This window comes from Mandrillus leucophaeus, unplaced genomic scaffold (genome assembly GCF_000951045.1).
Source record: "Mandrillus leucophaeus isolate KB7577 unplaced genomic scaffold, Mleu.le_1.0 Scaffold76, whole genome shotgun sequence".
NCBI classification, from domain to species: Eukaryota; Metazoa; Chordata; class Mammalia; order Primates; family Cercopithecidae; genus Mandrillus; species Mandrillus leucophaeus.
The window spans coordinates 4,581,475-4,599,932 of NW_012108252.1; the positions used below are offsets into that span (position 1 = coordinate 4,581,475).

Below are 18,458 nucleotides of genomic sequence, written 5' to 3' on the forward strand. Positions count from 1 at the left end.
TTCATACACCACAAAGGCAGGTCCCTCTCTAGTAGTCCAATTGGAGACATCCTGATCAGCCTAGAGGGAGGACGAGGATCCCTATCTGAGAATCTGGCAGCCCACAGCATCACTCACATCACACAGCATCACTCAGGACTCAGTATCTCTCACTCTACAACCACAGGGGAAATACCAAGGGAGTGATGACACCTGATGCCTGTGGCTTTTGAACATCATCCTAGTGCATTCAGAGTTCTCAAACATGTAAGTGTCATGACGTTAAAAACAGGATAGATGAGGCCTCAAAATGCATACGGAAAACTTGGAATTAGAGTGTCTTTTATTTTGAACTTCAGCTTAACTATAAATACTATTCTTACCGAAAGAAATGTCTCAATGTTCTCGTGAACAAAGGAAGCAATATCCTGCCAGTCCAGAATGTCTCCCAGCCAGCTATTCTGACGACTGACATGCAACTTCTGTCCTTTGTGCCTTCCAGAGTGTGTTACATTCTATGGAATAAAACAGTGCAGACATGAAATTCCCATCTTAATCTAAAGATCAAAAAGTATAAAAGTCACATTTTGCTTCAGGTCCCCTTAATCACTTCAGTAAGTACTCCAAGGAGAAGAATTTTCCATTATTTAAGAAATCAGCTAAGAACTCCATTTAAAGACCTGAAATAAAAAATGCTTTTGTTTATATTCTAGGTACCTTGGCTAAGTCTTGCTCCAGTGCTTCCCTCCTAAATACATTTGCAAACACATCTTACTCCTCAGTATCTACAACAACACACTAAATAGCATTTACTTTTTTTTTTTTTTTTTTAGTTTTTAGGTCCTCTTTCTCTTGATCTCCCATCTTTGCTTTTTCCCCCTTTCCTCATTTTTCTTTTTAATTTACCATACAAGATAAGCAAAACGAGGAGAGAAGAATATAACAAGCAAATGTAAGGCAGTAAATAGAATTTGTCTATCTGGAAGACATTGGCAGAGATACCAGAATAACTAACTTTGAAAGAGATAAGGGCCAGGTAGAATGGCTCACACCTGTAATCCTACCACTTTGGGAGGCTGAGGCAAGAGGATCACTTAAGCCTAGGAGTTCAAGATCAACCTGGGCAACACAGTGAGACCCTATCTTTACAAAAATTTAAAAATTAGACACGCATGATGGTAGGAATGTCATCTTCTTTTTTTAGAGACAAGGTCTTGCTCGCCTTGTCACAAGGTTGGACTGGAGTGCAATGGTGCAGTCATAGCTCACTGCAGCCTCCAACTCCTGAGCTTCAGTGATCCTCCCACTTCAGTCTCCCCAAGTAGCTGGGACTATCGGCGCACACCACCACACCCAGCTAATTTTTTGTAGAGATGGGGTCTCACTACGTTGCCCAGGCTGGTCTGAAGCTTCAAGCCTCAAGTGATCCTCCCACCTCAGCCTCCCAAACAGCCAAGATTACAGACATGAGCCACCATGCCCAGCCAACAAATATGCTAGTTTGTACAAAGAACTTGAGCATCCCTGGATTTTGGTACCAGTGGGGTGTCTTAGGACCGATCATCCAGCACACTGGGGGACACACTGTACTTAACCGCTTAACAAACCCATGCTTATGAAACACTGACCTTCCTCTACTATAAAATAAAGCTCACGAGGTATGAGGGGTAATAAAAGTTATTTGTCTGTAAGCAGTCCCAGAGTTAGCAAAAGAAATAGATACACCTTTCTAATTATCTGGTTTTTCAGCAGATGAGATCAAATCTATGATACTCACCTAGATATTCCCTGGATATTTTTTCCCAAGTCTTTGAAATCTATAAAAACTAACAATCTTCCCTCAACTCATCCCAAAGCAAGAGTACGTAATCCCAAACAAGTCACTAAGGAACAAATTCAAATTTAAAATCAGCCCTCCTCCCCCTCCACCCTACATTAAGAGACTTACATATATACTTGCTCTCCTTACATCAACTCAGAATCATCACCACCAACTCTGCCCACTTTATACATAGCACAGCTCCTGCCAGCCCACAGGCCCTGCCAGAAGTAGTGTATAGGATGGCCTGGGCAACATGGCAAAACCCCATCTCCACAAAAAATACAAAAAAATTCACCAGGCATGGTGGCATGCAACTGTAATCCCAGCTACCCAGAAGGCTGAGGCAGGAGGATCACTCAAGTCCAAGAGATGGAGGTTACAGTAAGCCAAGATCACACCACTGCACTCCAGCCTGGGTGACAAGAGTGAGACCCTGTCTCAAAAAATAATAATAAAAAATAAAAATAAAAAGTAAAAGATCTCTAAGCTTTTAGATCCAGTTTCACTTCCTCAAAGAAAAGTTCTTAATGCCTACAGCTGTACTATCTAAAACAGTAGCCAGTAGAAGCTAGCCACATGTGGCTACTGAGCACTTAAAATATGTCTAGCTCAAAAACTGAGACGTGCTGCTGGTATAAAATGCATGCTAGATTTCAAAGACAGTATGGAAAAAAAAGAATATAAAATATCTTATTAAATTTTTTCTAATGATTATATATTAAAATAATAGTATTTGGGGTATACTGGATTAAATAAAGTATCACTGAAAAACTAAAACAGGTAAAATTTGTTTGAGTATAAGTACTAGAAAATTTAACATTACCTTATGTGGCTTGCATTACACTTCTCCCGCACAGAGCTGGTCTAGAGGATGAGATGTCCATGACAACAGACTGAGGATGGAATACTGATGCACCAGAGAGGTAGGCAGGTTCTGCCATGGAGACTAACCATCAACTCACACTGACTTTAGTGACCTGAGGCTTAAGGGTTTTGCTGTTTTAAAATTTTCATGAATGAAATCCCACTGTGAATATAATCCTATCTAGTTGATGAGTCGATAAAAGGACTTTATTAGTTTACAACATAAAACCTTAGCTAAAATAACTTACCTTTACAAACCAAGAGTGATACAGTCTGTCCCAAAGTTCTAGTACTTGCTTTTCAATTACAGCAGTATTGTTCACCTTATCTCCTAGAATTTTATGGAGCTAGAAAAAAACACAGATACGACCTGGTACAATATTTCAGGCAACAATAGAGTAAATTTAATATATGCTGCGTATTTACATTTGTTTCAAATCAAACAAAAATGTTCCAGACTATTTATCTCTAGCCACATTATGTTCTTTCCTTAAACTCTACTCCTGACTATTCCCAGTAAATTTCCTTTCTCATCTTTTTGCTTCTATCTTGTTTGCTCTATTCTCAGGTCTCTAAGAGAGCTACCTCACGCTATCAGAGAATGATGCAAATGAAGCCATGATTGCTGACTTATCTGATCTTACCTGTCTAGAGAAAAATCTTTCCCCTGTAATCCCAGTGCTCTTCCATTATACATATGTCTCATGTTACATTTATCTCTATTATTAAGAATTACCACAGAACTTTAAGTAAAATTTTAGGACGCTGGCTATAAACACAAATCCTTCCCTCCATTTGCATGCTGAGAGATGTGCGGTCTCATTTACAATTGATCAGACTGGCCTCGGGTTTGTGGAAATCAAGTACACTGAGACGACGTAACTTAGAGGAAGGCTATCATTGTAAGATGTTATCCCACTTAGTTATTATTAAAACCATATTATAATATAAAAAACAATTTTTACACTTTCAGAGGCTGAGGTGGGCAGATCACTTGAACCCAGGAGTTTGAGACCAGCCTGAGTAACATGGTGAAATCCCATCTCTACAAAAAATACAAAAAGATTACCAGGTGTGGTGGTGTGTGCCTGCAGTCCCAGCTACTTGGGAGACTGAGGTGAGAGGATCACCTGAGTCCAGGAGGTTGAGGCTGCACTGACCTGTGATCATGCCAATGCACTCCAGCCTGAGTAATAGAGTAAGATCTGGTCTCAGGAAAAAAAAAAAAAAATTCCTAAAAGAAATTTGTAGGCCCACTTCCTTAATACAATTGTTTCCATTTTTCTATTTCCTCTGCAACTTTCTGCCTGTTTACATAGAGACAATTTAGAATTCTATATTTTCTACTGCATTATAAACATTTAATCTTCAGCCATCACTAACCTTCATCTTCAATACTTTTCTATTAGTTCATTATGTTCTGGTATTAGCTAATCATTACCCACTCTAAGGATATATAATTAAATCTTTTTTCTTTTTTTTCTTTTCTTTTTGAGATGGAGTCTTGCTCTGTCACCCAGGCTGAAGTGCAGTGGTGCAATCTTGGCTCTCATTGTAACCTCTGCCTCCCAGGTTTGAGCAATTCTCCTGTCTCAGTCTCCTGAGTAGCTGGGATTACAGGCGTGCACCACTACGCACAGCTAATTTTTGTATTTTTAGTAGAGACAGAGTTTTACCATGTTGGCCAGGCTGGTTTTGAACTCCTGACCTCAAGTGATCTGCCCACCTCAGCCTCCACAAGTGCTGGGATTACAGGCGTGAGCCACTGTGCCGAGCCATGAATCCTAATTTTTAATGTCATGAGTAACACTGCAATGAACATCCTTTTACACAGTTTTTAAGGATATCTATGGATGCTCATTGCAGGGTTACTTGTGACATAAATAAATATACTGGAACCAAAGAAAATGAGTTTTTTTTTTTTTTTGAAACAGGGTTTTACTCTGTCATCCAGGCTGGAGTACAGTGGCATGTTCACGGTTCATTGAAGCCTGGACCTCCCGGGCTCAAGCGATCCTGCCACCTCAGAGACCCGAGTAGCTGGGATCACAGGCGCATGCCACCACACACAGCTAATTTTCTTATTTTTTTGTAGAGACAAGGTCTCACTATGTTGCTCAAGCTGGTCTGGGATCAAGTGATCCTCCTGCCTCGGCCTCCCAAAGTGATGGGATTACAGGCATAAGTCACCACACCCAGCCGACAATGAGCATTTTAATGGCTCTTGCTACGCACTGGTAAACTGACTTCTATAATAAGAAATATACCAATTAATGCTTTTCAAATTTACATAAATGACCCAATTTCCTCAAAGCCTTATGAACTAACTGGACAATTTTTAGGGAGTTTAACAGGTATGAAATGTAGCCATTGTTTATTATTTTCTTATTTAGTAACGAAAGGAGTGACCATTTTCCCGTGTTAGTTTACAACATCTATTTCCTTACTCTTTGTCTGTTTGACTCTGGCCTTACAGATATGTGAACCAGTTACTAGACATATTCAATGCAAACATATCTGTTCAATTTGTTCCTTTATATTTGATTTATTCATAAACTGAAAACAAAATACTCAATATAATAAAGCCATTTGGCCAGGCATCGTGGCTCATGCCTTGTAATCATAGCACTTTGGGAGGCCATGGTGGAAGGATTATGTAAGCACAGGAGTTTGAGACCAGCCTGGGCAACATGGTGAAACCACGTCTCTATAAAAAATAGAAAAATTGGCTGGGCATGGTGGTGCATGCCTGTAGTTCCAGCTACTCAGGAGGCTAAAGTGGTAGGACCACTTGAGCATAGGAGGTGGGGGTTGCAGTGAGCTGAGATCGCGCCACTGCACTCGCCCGGGAACAAATCTTGCCGATTCTTACATAATCCTAATTACTTCAGTATACTAAAAGTGCAACTTACCTTTATTCCTACAGGCAATACTAGGGAGGGAAAGAATATTCCAAATCCATATTGCGGAACCTAATCCTTCACTGTGTTGTCTTTTCCTCTATCATTCATTTCCCCTTCACAAAGCTCCCTCCACTTCAGTCAAGATCATTTCCTCAAGCACACTCCTGTCTCTGCATCTTGGCTCACACAAATATCCTTCTTAAAAGCCACTCTTTCTTGATCTGTCATTACTTCAAGGTTTATCTCAAGTGCCACATCAAAGCACTTAATCCAGTTCTGGGCACACACTGCAAGCATGCTACAGTAGACACAAAGGATTTGAAGTTAAGCTTCAGTTTCAAACTAAGCTCTGCAATCTACTACATGACCCCTGGGAACTGACTCAGCCTTGCTGAGTCTTGTTTCCTCATCTGCAAAGTAGGCAAAATAATTTATATTGCAGACTTCTTAGAAACAGTAAAAGAAAAAAAAAAATTAAATGAAAATAACTGGAAACTGCCAAAGATAGTTATCAGCAGATAATAAGATTTAACATGCATGAATACCTTTTTCTCTACAAAGCCTTATTTGACTACCCAAACCAAGTGATCATTCTGTCCTAACTCACAAGTAATGAATCAGATCTATCTTGAAAAAGTACACGACCAACCTCTCAGATTATTCAGGCCACTACCCCTATTTAATGTGATCTTTCAAAAGATTTGATTGTATGTTGCTTACCTGTTTATTTAAGCCTGTTTACTGCTGCGAATAGCATTTCTATTTATGTTTTATCAAAGCAAGAAGCTATCACCAGTAAAGACCCTGAAAAGAGAAAGCTACAAAGAAAGGTTCTTCCCTTACCTTGTGAGTTATCCATTCTCGTCCATACTGATACACATTGTTAGCCGCAGAATTCAGGGCTCTTTGGACTACCTGAGCCTCAGGAAGCCAACTAATGTAAAAGAAAGAAAGAAAAGAATGAAAAAAGTACACTTTCTGTGTAGTGTACCAGTAATGCTTTGAACTGGATATGCTTAATCCGTAACAGACAGACTGTTGATCATTCATCAATACACAGATACTGAAGCATCATGAGCAGGACTGCCAGACTTAACTGGCCTAAGTCTAACATTCAGGAAGTCCTTTCAATCTTTCCTTAGTTTTATTTATTTTATTTTATTTTATTATTTTATTTTGGAGACGGAGTTTCACTCTTGTTGCCCAGGCTGGAATGCAATGGCACGATTTCGGCTCAGTGCAACCCTGCAACTTCCACCTCCTGGGTTCAAGTGATTCTCCTGCCTCAGCCTCCCAAGTAGCTGAGATTATAGGCATGTCACCACACCTGGCTAATTTTGTACTTTAGTAGAGATAGGGTTTCACCATGTTAGTCAGGTTGGTCTCAAACTCCTGACCTCAAGTGATCCACCTGCCTCAGCCTCCCAAAGTGTTGGGATTACAGGCGTGACCCACGGCACCCGGCCTCAATGTTTCCTTAGCTTTTAGACTCACTTTCCCCACAACCTCCCTTTCATTCTACTCTGCCTGGTTTCTCTGTTCACATGTCCTGAGTCATCCGCCTTATTCGGCACCAAAGAAAGTGGTTCTGGGAGACTGGGATATTCAACATCCAGGACAGGGTTTTCAAAGTGTGGTCCACAAATCAGCAGCATCAAAACTTTTTGGAAACCTGTTAGAAATGAAAAATTTGGGGCCCAAACCCAGATCTACTGAAAAAGGAACACGACTGGGGCCCAGCAATCTGTACCTTAACAAGCCCTGTAGATGATACTGAAGCATGCTACAGTTTGAGAATCACTCATCTAAGGAAGTGAAGAAATCAGAAAGAATGAAGGAAATGAAGAAAGTGAATCATTATCCTCAACTTGGTTATCTGCTGAAGATCTTTTAAAGATAGAATTCCTGAACAGAGTTCCAACTATGTAAGGAATCATAGTCCACAAGCTTTACTTGCTGTGCAGTGAGAGGTGGCCTCCTCACTCTCCTGTTGACTAAGCAGGCTGCACCATATACTTTAATCAAGAATCCTTTACACAACCATAGTGTTTCCACAAGAGAAAACATGTTCACGTATTCTGTAAATTGTTCCTTTTAATAATATATGCTGGAGATGTTGACATTCACAAATTTAACAGTCCTCATTTCAACTATTCCAAAGTGAAGCCAAAAGGTGAAGGCAAGAAGCAGCTAGTCATTTACTTTCCTGAGGCCCCAAAATGACACATCCTACAACTCTAACATAAAAGGGTCAATTAGGTAAAGTCAAATGTGCAACATCCTCAACTCACTGCAGCTTTATGTGCTGTGTATGAGCAAGATGGTCATAAAGAGAAAGTCAGTTGCCACTGACAGCCACAAAGTCTGGGTGCCTAGGAAAGTGGTCTTTAACTAGAAAAAATAAGAGATCTTTGAATGAATTAAAAAGTAGACTATTAAATCAGTAGGTTTGAATCGTAAGTATTAACCAGTTTGCCCCACACTCCAAATAAAGTATCTGTGAAACTTCTTGGCAAATTCCTCAGTCCATTCAAATATTTCTCAGCAAGGTCAGCACGCTGGTTCATGCCTGTAATCCCAGCACTTTGGGAGGCCAAGGCGGGCGGATCACTTGAGGCCAGGAGTTCAAGACCAGCCTGGCCAACAAGGCAAAAAATACAAAAATACTAAAAAATACAAAAATTAGCTGGGCGTGGTTGCACAGAACTGTAGTCCCAGCTACTCAGGAGCCTGAGGCACAGGAATCATTTGAGCCCAGGAGGGAGAGGTTGCAGTGAGCCAAGATCATGCCACTACCCTCCAGCCTGGGCAAAAGGGCAAGACTGTCTCAAAAAAAAAATTTCTCAGCAAGTCAAAATTTCAAAATTTTAGACACAAATATAATAATGTACAGTATAAGGACATAAACAGGAAATCTGGATCACTAAACTGAAATGTGATTTGGGAGAAATTAGGTAGCTTTTAAATTACTCCTTTATAAATTCATCAGTGGCTTGAAGGGATTGCTAAATATTTTCAATTATATGGTAACTCATAATTGATGTGATATTGATATACTGGTATTATATTGATATTATATATTATACTGATAACACTATCCTGTAGTGTTATTTACAAGTGTGAAGATGGGCAGGGCGCAGTGGCTCACGCCTGTAATCCCAACACTTTTGAGAGGCTAAGGCAGGTGGATCACCTGAGGTCAGTAGTTCGTGACTAGCCTGGCCAACACAGTGAAACCCCATCTCTATTAAAAATGAAAAAATTAGCCAGGTGTGGTGGTGTGCGCCTGTAGTCCCAGCTACTTGGCAGGCTAAGGCAGGACAATCGCTTGAACCCGGGAGGCAGAGATTGCAGTGAGCCGAGACCATGCCATTGCATTCCAGCCTGGATGGCACGGCAAGACTCCATCTCAAAAAAAAAAAAAAAAAAAGTGTGACGATTCATAGAGGTATCTGGACAGATTCTTAATGATTCACAAACATCTACTGGGCCTGGGAAAATGTCTTACTGGCCACTATGAAAACACTTTCCCAATGTACTCACACAGGTTTCCTAAGAGCAACAAATGAGAGGAGCTGTTCTGGGGACAAGGTAGAGGCACTGGCTCAGTCCCAGCCTCCCTCAGGAGACATGGGGCCAGAAACACAGGAGTCGCCTTAGCTGGGTTGTACTCTGGCCTTACACACCTACAGGCCCTGAAATGAGCTCCTTCCTTGGAGATTCACTGCCTCAGCCTATCGCTAACTCCCCTACTCACTCAAGAGGGATTCCTCAGCAGAAACCAATGCCCTACAGTTTAGACTGGTCTGCCCTCACCTTCCTGGGTAAAGGTTAACCTCTATCACCTACGACCTACCCAGAGAACAACCCTGATTAAAAACAACTTAGTTTAGCCTACTGGGTTTCTCCCAAGTAAGCGAAGGGATAAGTGCAACTGAGAACCATTTCAGTACCATCTCCTAATGAGGGTCCTGAGACGCATGAATCAGGCTTGAGACAAGCCAGGAGAAAGCAGAAAATGAGCTCTCAACTAACAGAACTGCCAAAGACAAGAATCAGGATGTGCATCAACCTCATTTTCTTTAGAGCTCCACTAAGATGATCCTAATCTGTCTAATTTACCCACCAGCTTACGAGGCACATCCAGCAGAAGTCAAGGGACTACGTGGGCCATATAAAACCACACCAAGTTGGAAGAAAGTACATCTGGACTTATTCTTAACTGTATCTTCTCCACTAGGAGTATCCACATGAATCCCCCACAAGGTCAACTACCCTCCTCCTGACAGAATCCACTGAGTACTGAGAGTTGGAGGAAACCATTATCATTATTTCACGCCAATCGCTACTATTTCCAATCCCATTCCCACTTATCTGCTGCAAAAGAATCAGACCTTCCATGAATCATCAAAGTCTAAGCAGCTTTAAAAAGCCTTCCTTTTGGGAGGTCGAGGCGGGTGGATCACTTGAGGTCAGGAGTTCAACACTAGCCTGGCCAACATGTAAAACCCTGTCTCTTACTAAAAACACAAAAATTAGCTGGGCGTGGTGGTGCATGTGTGACTGTTGCGTGCGTGACTGTAATACTGGCTACTTAGGAGGCACAAGAATCACTTGAACCCAGGAGGTGAAGGTTGCATTGAGCCAAGATCACACCACTGCACTCCAACCTGGGTAAGAGTGAGACTTCGTGTCAAAACAAAAACAAAAACAAAAAAACTTCCCAAATGGAACATTACTCAGCAATAAAAAGGAACAAACTTGATATATACAACATCTTGGATGAGCTTCAAGAGAATTATGCTAAGCAACAAAAAGCCAACCTCAAAAGGCTGCATACTCCATGAATGGATTTATGTATTACTCTCAAAATGATTTTATAGCTATGGAGAACTGATTAGCGGTTGCTAAGAGTTACAGAAATCTTGAAGGAGAGGGTAGAGGGTGGGTGTGGCTGTTAAGGGGAAGAAGCCTGCAATGGAACAGTTCTGTACTGTGTTGGTAGCTGACATGAAGCTACACATATGATGAAATCTGAAGTGTATTATAGCAATGCCAATTTCCCAGTTTTATTGTACTACAGTTATGCAAGATGACAACACTGGAGGAGGTGGGGTGAAGAGTATATGGGTCTTCCCTGTATATGTCTTTGCAACTCCCTGTGAATCTATAATCATGATCTCAAAATTTCAAGACAAAAAAAAAACCTTTCTTCCACTATCTGATCTGGGGCTGCTCAGATTGTGTACCTTTGCTACAGTTGCAGAGAGAATGCTACTACTATTCAAAACCAGTACAGAAGGGCTCTGCATTTACTTCCAGTACAGAAGAATGACCCAAAGAAAAGGAGCCCTCTGGATGTAAAGGCTGAGGCTGAGTCCTAGAGGACAACACTTGGAAGGTCTATCATCCCATGAAAGGCTCTATCCACTTGCCTAGATCCAAGATGGCTCCTTCCTAAAATCCCATACCTGATACATGTTGGTTCCTCTTTTTTCCCATCCTCCTTTTAAAATGTATTATATCCAAAGAGCCAGAGGACAGAAGACCTCACTTCTTACTTCAAAGATATATGGCCCCTAATTTCCCACCTTCCCCACTCCACTGAATTCACAGTGTTTATATCCATACCCACTCTGACCTGCTTTCCCCAGCTGTTCCATTCGTGCCATGGATTCATCTCATGCTTCATCCTCAGAGAAACGCACTAAGAATTATCTCTCTCCTAATATTACAATCCCTTCCACTCTACCAGTTCTTTCCCTGGAGCATATAAACAAGGCTTCTCCATCTTAAAAAATTAAACAAAACTGCTCTATACCTCCCTCCCAGCTACGTTCCATAGACAAACTTGGGAAAGAGAAGTCTATACCTGCTTTCTCTACTTCCTTGTTCCCAACAATTTCTCAACACACTGTGATCTAATGGGCTTCTGCTACACCAATTAAATGAACTGCTCTTGCAGTTGCTAAATCCAATTTCACTCTTACAAATTTCTGCAGCAATTTGACATTGCTGACCACTACTACTTTCTCAAAATGTTCTCTTTCCTTGGTTTTCCTCTTACCTTTCTCATAGCCCATTCTCATTTTCCTTTGTCAACCTATTGTTTTTTGTTCACCCTTAAAGGCTTAAGATACCCACAGGGCGCACCTCCAGACATCCTCTCCGTACCTTATATACATTCTTTCTTTATGCTGATGCTTCTCAAAACTCAAGATCCAACCCAGACCTCTCGTCTGATTCCTGGACTTACACAGCAACTGCCCATTTTTTAACTTCACCCCATCTCTCCTGAACCTCATACCTATAGAGTCAACAGCCTACTGGATGCTTCTACTTACAACAGTCACCTCAAACTCAACAGGTAAACACGTGAATTAGTTTCCCTACCAAATCTGCTCTTCTATTTCCTATCTTGGTGAATCTGTCATCACTCAGTAATTTCCAAAGCTAGAAACATCAGTCATGCTAGATTTCTTCCTCTTATATTCAATTAATCACCAACTAACCCCTCAAGACCTTATAAATCTGTCCCTCCTGTTCACCTCCACTGAAACTGTCTACAGTTCAGGGCTTTGTCACTTCTCATCCAGTTTACTCTAGAAGCTTTTAATTTGTCTCAAAGGCTCACATCTTGTATACCTTCAATCTTTTCTCCACAAAGCAGCTGAAAAGCCTGTTCTAGAATGAAATCTGATGATTCTACTTCTCTTCTTATATCCTTCATCAAAATAATAAACATATCTATCACTCCCCAAAATTTCCTTGCACCTGTATGTATGTCCTCCCTAGAGCTCCACCCCAATCCACAGGCAACCATTAATCTTACTGTCACTACAGATTAGTCCGCATTTCCTAGAACTTTAAATAAATGAAATCGTACCATTCGGGTTTTTTGCACAAATTTTTTCACTCAGCACACTTTTTTGTTGTTTTTTTGAGACAGAATCTTACTCTATGGCCCAGGCTAGAGTGCAGTGGCACAATCTTGGCTCACTGCAACCTCCATCTCCCGAGTTCAAATGATTCACGTGTGTCAGCCTCCCAAGTAGCTGGGATTACAGGTGCGTGCCACCACACCCAGTTCATTTTTGTACTTTTAGCAGGGACGGGGTTTCACCACATTGGCCACACTGGTCTCAAACTCCTGACCTCAGGTAATCAGACCTCCTCGGCCTCCCAAAGTGCTGGGATTACAGGCGTGAGCCACCGCACCCGGCCAGCATGTTTATTTTGAGAGTCATCCATGTTGGTATATGTATCATTAGTCCATTTTTTTTCTAATGCTGAGTAATATTTCACTGGATAAATATACCACAATTTATATTTCAAAAGAAATACACTTCCTTTACAAAGATTCAAATAGGCCAGGTGCAGTCATTCATGCCTGTAATCCCGGCACTTTGGGAGGCTGAGGAGAGAAGATCACTTGAGCCCAGGAGTTCAAGACCAGCCTAGGCAACATGGTGAAACTCCTACAAAAGATATAAAAATTAGCCAAGTATAGTGGCTCATGCCTGTAGCCCCAGCTACTCAGGAGACTCAAGTGGGAGGATTGATTGAGACCAGGAGATCAAGCCTGCAGTGAGACACGACTGCGCCACTGTATTCCAGCCTGGGTGACAGAGCAAGACCCTGTCTCAAAAAAAAATAAAATAAATCAAAAATTATTCTAAATCAAGTTCAAGTAATATCCTAGGCAGGTTTTACAGAAAATAATAAAGTAGAGGCAAAGGAAAAAATCAAGTTAAATCTCAACTTATAAGCCTAAAACTGGCAGAATATTTCCTGACTTACGACTGTGTTGAGGTTAATAAAAGGCAGGTCATACAATGTGTCATCAAGTTGTTATGTGGATAACACAGCTCTGCTGAACATCCCCCACAAAAACTGAAAATCCTTCTTCCCGAAGCCAAATTAAACATGTACACAGAGATCCTATAAAACAGAAGTTAGCAAATTTTTCTGTAAAGGACCAGAGAGTAAATATTTTAGGCTCTGCAGAACATATACTCTCTGCCACAGCTTCTCAATTCTGTTTGTCCTTGAAACCTCAAAACAGCCAGAGAATATATGTAAACGAGTAGACACAGGTATGTTCCACTAAAACTTTATTTACAAAAGTGTTGGGAAAAAGGCTTGTGGGGTGCCATAAAAATATGGGACAATAAGTTGTGGAAAGCCACAATAGGCTTCTGAGGAGGAAAGCCTGCTAATTGCCATCATGTTCCCATACTCAGAGTGAGACGTGCTCTCTTCTCTGTAAACACTGTGTTCAAGGAGAAAGACACTCCTTTGAAACACTGGAATGTGGACAGACGTGCAGGCTCCTAGTTAAGCCCCACTAGCTACTCTCCAGTAAGTTAAAGATACGCTGTTTGAGCACAAAGGAGATTCATTTAAACTGCTATTGCTATAGATTACACTTATGACGTATTGCCTCCCTTTCACTGTTTCACCCTGAACATCTGCTTCTTAGATCTAAGTGACTAAATAAATAGTCTGGAGACCAGAGCTCACTGCCTTTGCAGCCTCCATTACGCAACTGGCCCCCTGACTCCCACCTTTATGAACTCTTAACCTGTCTCTTCTCATTTCTTTGTCACCACCGGACTTCAGGTACCCTATGGGTGGTGTTGAGGCTGGTCCCCAACACAAAAGGAGGTGGCTGAATTTGGCCCTGGACCATAGTTCACCTATCCTTCCTCAAAAATAACACAATATGGGAATATGTCAAGAATTATAAAACTGGGCATGGTAGTATACACCTGTAGTCCCAGCTACTCCAGAGGCTAAAGCAGGAGAACTGCTTGAGCCCAGGAGTTCAAGATCAGCCTGGACAACATGGTGAGACCTCATTTCTTAAAAATAAATAAATAAATAAATAAATAACAAATTTTAAAATTATACAGAAAGTTGAGGAGTTGCAGTTTCCACGTTATAGTGGAAACTTTCCTTCAGTTGATCGGGAGCAGTGGTTATAAATGACTCTGCCACTGGGGGATTATCATCTCAAGTTCCTTACCCTTTGATCTTGTTTCCTCATGTGTAAAATGGGGATAATCTCTTCAATCTATCTCACACAGTCACTGTGAGGAACAAATGACATAAGATAGATGAAAGTGGCCGGGCACGGTGGCTCACGCCTGTAATCCCAGCACTTTGGGAGGCCGAGGTGGGCGGATCATGAGGTAAGGAGATCGAGACCACCTTGGCTAACATGGTGAAACCCCATCTCTACTAAAAATACAAAAAATTAGCCGGGCGTGGTGGCAGGCGCCTATAGTCCCAGCTACTTGGGAGGCTGAGGCAGGAGAATGGCATGAACCCAGGAGGCGGAGCTTGCAGTGAGCCGAGATCACGCCACTGCACTCTAGCTTGGACAACAGAGCAAGACTCCGTCTCAAAAAAAAAAAAAAAAAAGAAAAGATGAAAGTGCTTTGTAAATTATAAACATGCTGTAAACCTCAATTATAAAACATAAAGTATCATTTACCATAAATTGTACCTAAAATCCTGAGCACTTTCCTCCCACCCTCTGTATTACATGCCATTCTTCTGCAAAAATGACAGTATTTGTCAAAGCTCTGGCAAACCCTATCTTTTATCTTCCAATGCAGCTGCATCAATGAAGGTCATTTCATACAAACAGATGCTGAAATTAGGTTATTCATCTCTCTTCTTTTTCAAAACAATATTCTTACTTTGCCCACTCAGGGTGATTTGCTAGAGTTTCATTAATCAAATTACTTGTGACTTCAATCATGTGTACACTCTCTTGATGTACCTGTATTACGGATAAAGAGAGAAAAGAATCTCAGTAAAAAATAAACCCAATTTAACATTTATTTTTCTACTTTATTATTGGAACAATGCTTTGAGAGCCAAATAAATACACATCTTTGCTTTAATTAATTTAGAAACACGCACCTCAAAGTTACTATACATTATATCTAATGATGCACTCTATGGGAAATAAAAAGTACATGCTAGCTCCCTGTTCAACAAATGACTTAAGAAAAAATACATAGATATGTTCGAATACTTGACACATACATGTGCATACATTTCATTCACATGGATATATTGTATACATGTGTTTGTATATCTATGTAAGCAATACCAGCACTTTGTGAGCTAACAGGTTCGTCATGTAGTGTGAGACAAACAGGCAAATAAGGAACTAAGGGATTTTTTTGGGTTTTTTTTTCAGCCCGATTCTCGCTCTGTCATCCAGGCTGGCTAGAGTGCAGTGGCACAATCTCGGCTCACTGCAACCTCCACCTCCCAGGTTCAAGCGATTCCCATGCCTCAGCCTCCTGAGTAGCTGGGATTACAGGCACTCGCCACCATGCCTAATTTTGTATTTTTAGTAGAAACAAGGTTTTGCCATGTTGACCAGGCTGGTCTTGAACTCCTGACCTCAAGCAATCCACCCACCTTGGCCTCCCAAAGTGCTGGGATTACAGGTGTGAACCACCGCACCCAGCTGCAACTAAGTAAGGTTTCTGAGTAAAAAAAGCCAACAGAAGCTGCACCTCTGAATTTACCTTGCCCAATAACCAACAAAATGAGGGGGATAAAATGGGAATTAACCAGTTGAAAAAAATTTTTTTTCACCCAGGACATCCAAACAAGGAAAGAAACATAATCTGATACAATTTGGAACTCAGTCATCAGGTAAAGAAACAAAACATTCTGGAGCACAACAGAGAGCGTAACAGCTCACTCCTAAACTGACCCCATCACCCAGGAGCCACACAGGTGAGCTGACAAATATATTACAACTCACCGGTAACAGGGAGAAAAGAAGCCACATCCTTATCCTTTTCTGATGACAGAGGGAAAGAAAGTGTAATGAGGGAGAAAAGAATAAATCAGAGGAAAGAGATCAAAGTCCCCCACCCACACCCACCCCTCATCTCTGTCCCTTTCTGCAGTGAAAGTTCCACAGAATGCAAGGAATTGAGCGAGACAGTACAAAGATTGATGGTATTTTTCCATGGGCATGGGTATGAGATTAACCAAGTAGCAAAATCACTAGGGCAAGTCACATACCAACCCAGAACAGACCAGAGTCTAGATATCCTAACAAAGATACATAGCCAGCTAAGCCATCAAGTGATACCACTTCCAATTCTATCAGGCCCCAGAAAAGTAGGAAGAACACAGAATACAAACTGTACCAAGAAGGGGAAAAGAAACTGATTTCAGACACAATGAAGAGATAATCAACTCAGATGCAATGCCTAAAATACAGCCAGAATGAATAAGGCCTGATATGTTCTTGTGAGGACTTAGGCTAGCATTTTGTGGGATATGGAAAACGAGATGGCCGTAAACTAGGGGATATAATCTTACTCAGATGTTTAAAGTAAGTTTGGACGCTGTGTTGAAAACACACTAAATGAGGCTAAGGAACAATTCAAGAGAGAACAGGGATAGCTTTGAGCAGGGCAGTAGCGGTACTGAAAAAGAAGTGATTGGATTTGAGAGCTATCTTACATTAACCAACTGTTGGATGTTAAACGGGTTTTACATTCCCGAAATAAACCTCACATAGATACATTTTCCTTTTTACATATTGCAGGATTTAATCTGTTAACGTTTTGTTAAGAATTTTTGTGTCTATTTATAAGGGATACTGGTCTGCAGTTTCCCTTCTGTAAATGCCTTTGACTTTGGTTATCTGGGCAATACTAGCCTCATAAAATGAGCTGGCAAGTGTTACTTCTTTGCTAACTGAACAACATTGTGTAGAACAGGCAGTATTTCTTCACTACATGTTTGATAAAACTTAACAGTGAAACCATCTGGGCCTGAGTGCTTCTTGGTAGGAAGATTTTCAAACACTAATTCAATTTCTTGTCCTCATAGTGGGCTACAATTTTTCTATTTCTTCTTGAGTCTGTTCCATTCCTTCTCTACAAGGAATTTCTCCATTTAATGTTATCAAACTTGTTGGCATAAAGTTGTTCACAATATTCCCTTATCTTTTTAAGATCCGTGAGATATGCAGAGATGTTTCCTCTTTTGTACTTGATATTGGTAATTTGTATCTTCTTTCCTTTTTTCTTCATCAGTCTGGCTAAAAATTTGTCAATTTTATTGGTGTTTTTCAAAGAACCAGCTTTTGCGTGAAAATGTTTACTATTGTTTCTCCATTTCAAATTTCCTTCATCTACACTTGACCCTTATTATTTCCTTCCTTTCATTTACTTTGGATTAATTTGCTATTATTTGCTAGCTTCTGAAGGTGGAAACTTAGGTCACTGATTTTCCTTTTTCAAACATAAGCATTTAATGCCATAAATTTCCAACAAGACACTGCTTCAGCTTCATCCCACAACTTCTGATACACAGCGACTTTTCTTCCATTTTAAAATCTTCTAATTTCCTTCGAAATTTATTCGATTCACAGGTTTAGAAGTATGCTGCTTAATTTCTAAATATTTGGACATTTCCTAAATTTCTATTACTGATTTCTAATTTAATTCTGTGTCAGGAAATGCTTCATTTTTTCGTTTAAGACAGTGATCTCTCTCTGTCACTCAGCCTGGAGTGCACTGGCACAATCACGGCTCACTGCAGCCTCCACCTCCCAGGCTCAAACAATCTTCCCACCTCAGCCTCCTAAGTAGCTGGGACTACAGGCATGTACCACAATGCCCACCTGATTTTTTAAACATAAGGGTCTCCTTATGTTGCCCAGGCTGGTCTCAAACTCCTGGGCTCAAGCAATCCTCCTGCCTCAGCCTCCCAGGTAGCTGAGATAACAGGTGTGTACCACTGTGCCTTGCCTAATACTTCCAAATGTATTGAACATACTGTTTATTCTGGTGAGTATCCCATGTTTTCTTGAAAAGAACGTAATTTCGAATTGTTAA

The 18,458-nt window shown here is 40.8% G+C and overlaps 1 protein-coding gene across 1 annotated transcript in view; it reads right to left on the reverse strand.

Annotated features, from left to right (window-relative positions):
• The window catches only part of TMEM245 (transmembrane protein 245), a 100,989-nt gene that overhangs the window by 39,299 nt on the left and 43,232 nt on the right, over positions 1-18,458 (reverse strand). The window contains exons 9-12 of the mRNA XM_011966376.1: positions 15,276-15,358; positions 6,412-6,502; positions 2,914-3,012; positions 363-494 (exon numbers count right to left, since the gene is read on the reverse strand). Coding sequence (XP_011821766.1) covers positions 363-494; positions 2,914-3,012; positions 6,412-6,502; positions 15,276-15,358 — 405 coding nt within the window. The remainder of the gene's footprint in view (positions 1-362; positions 495-2,913; positions 3,013-6,411; positions 6,503-15,275; positions 15,359-18,458) is intronic.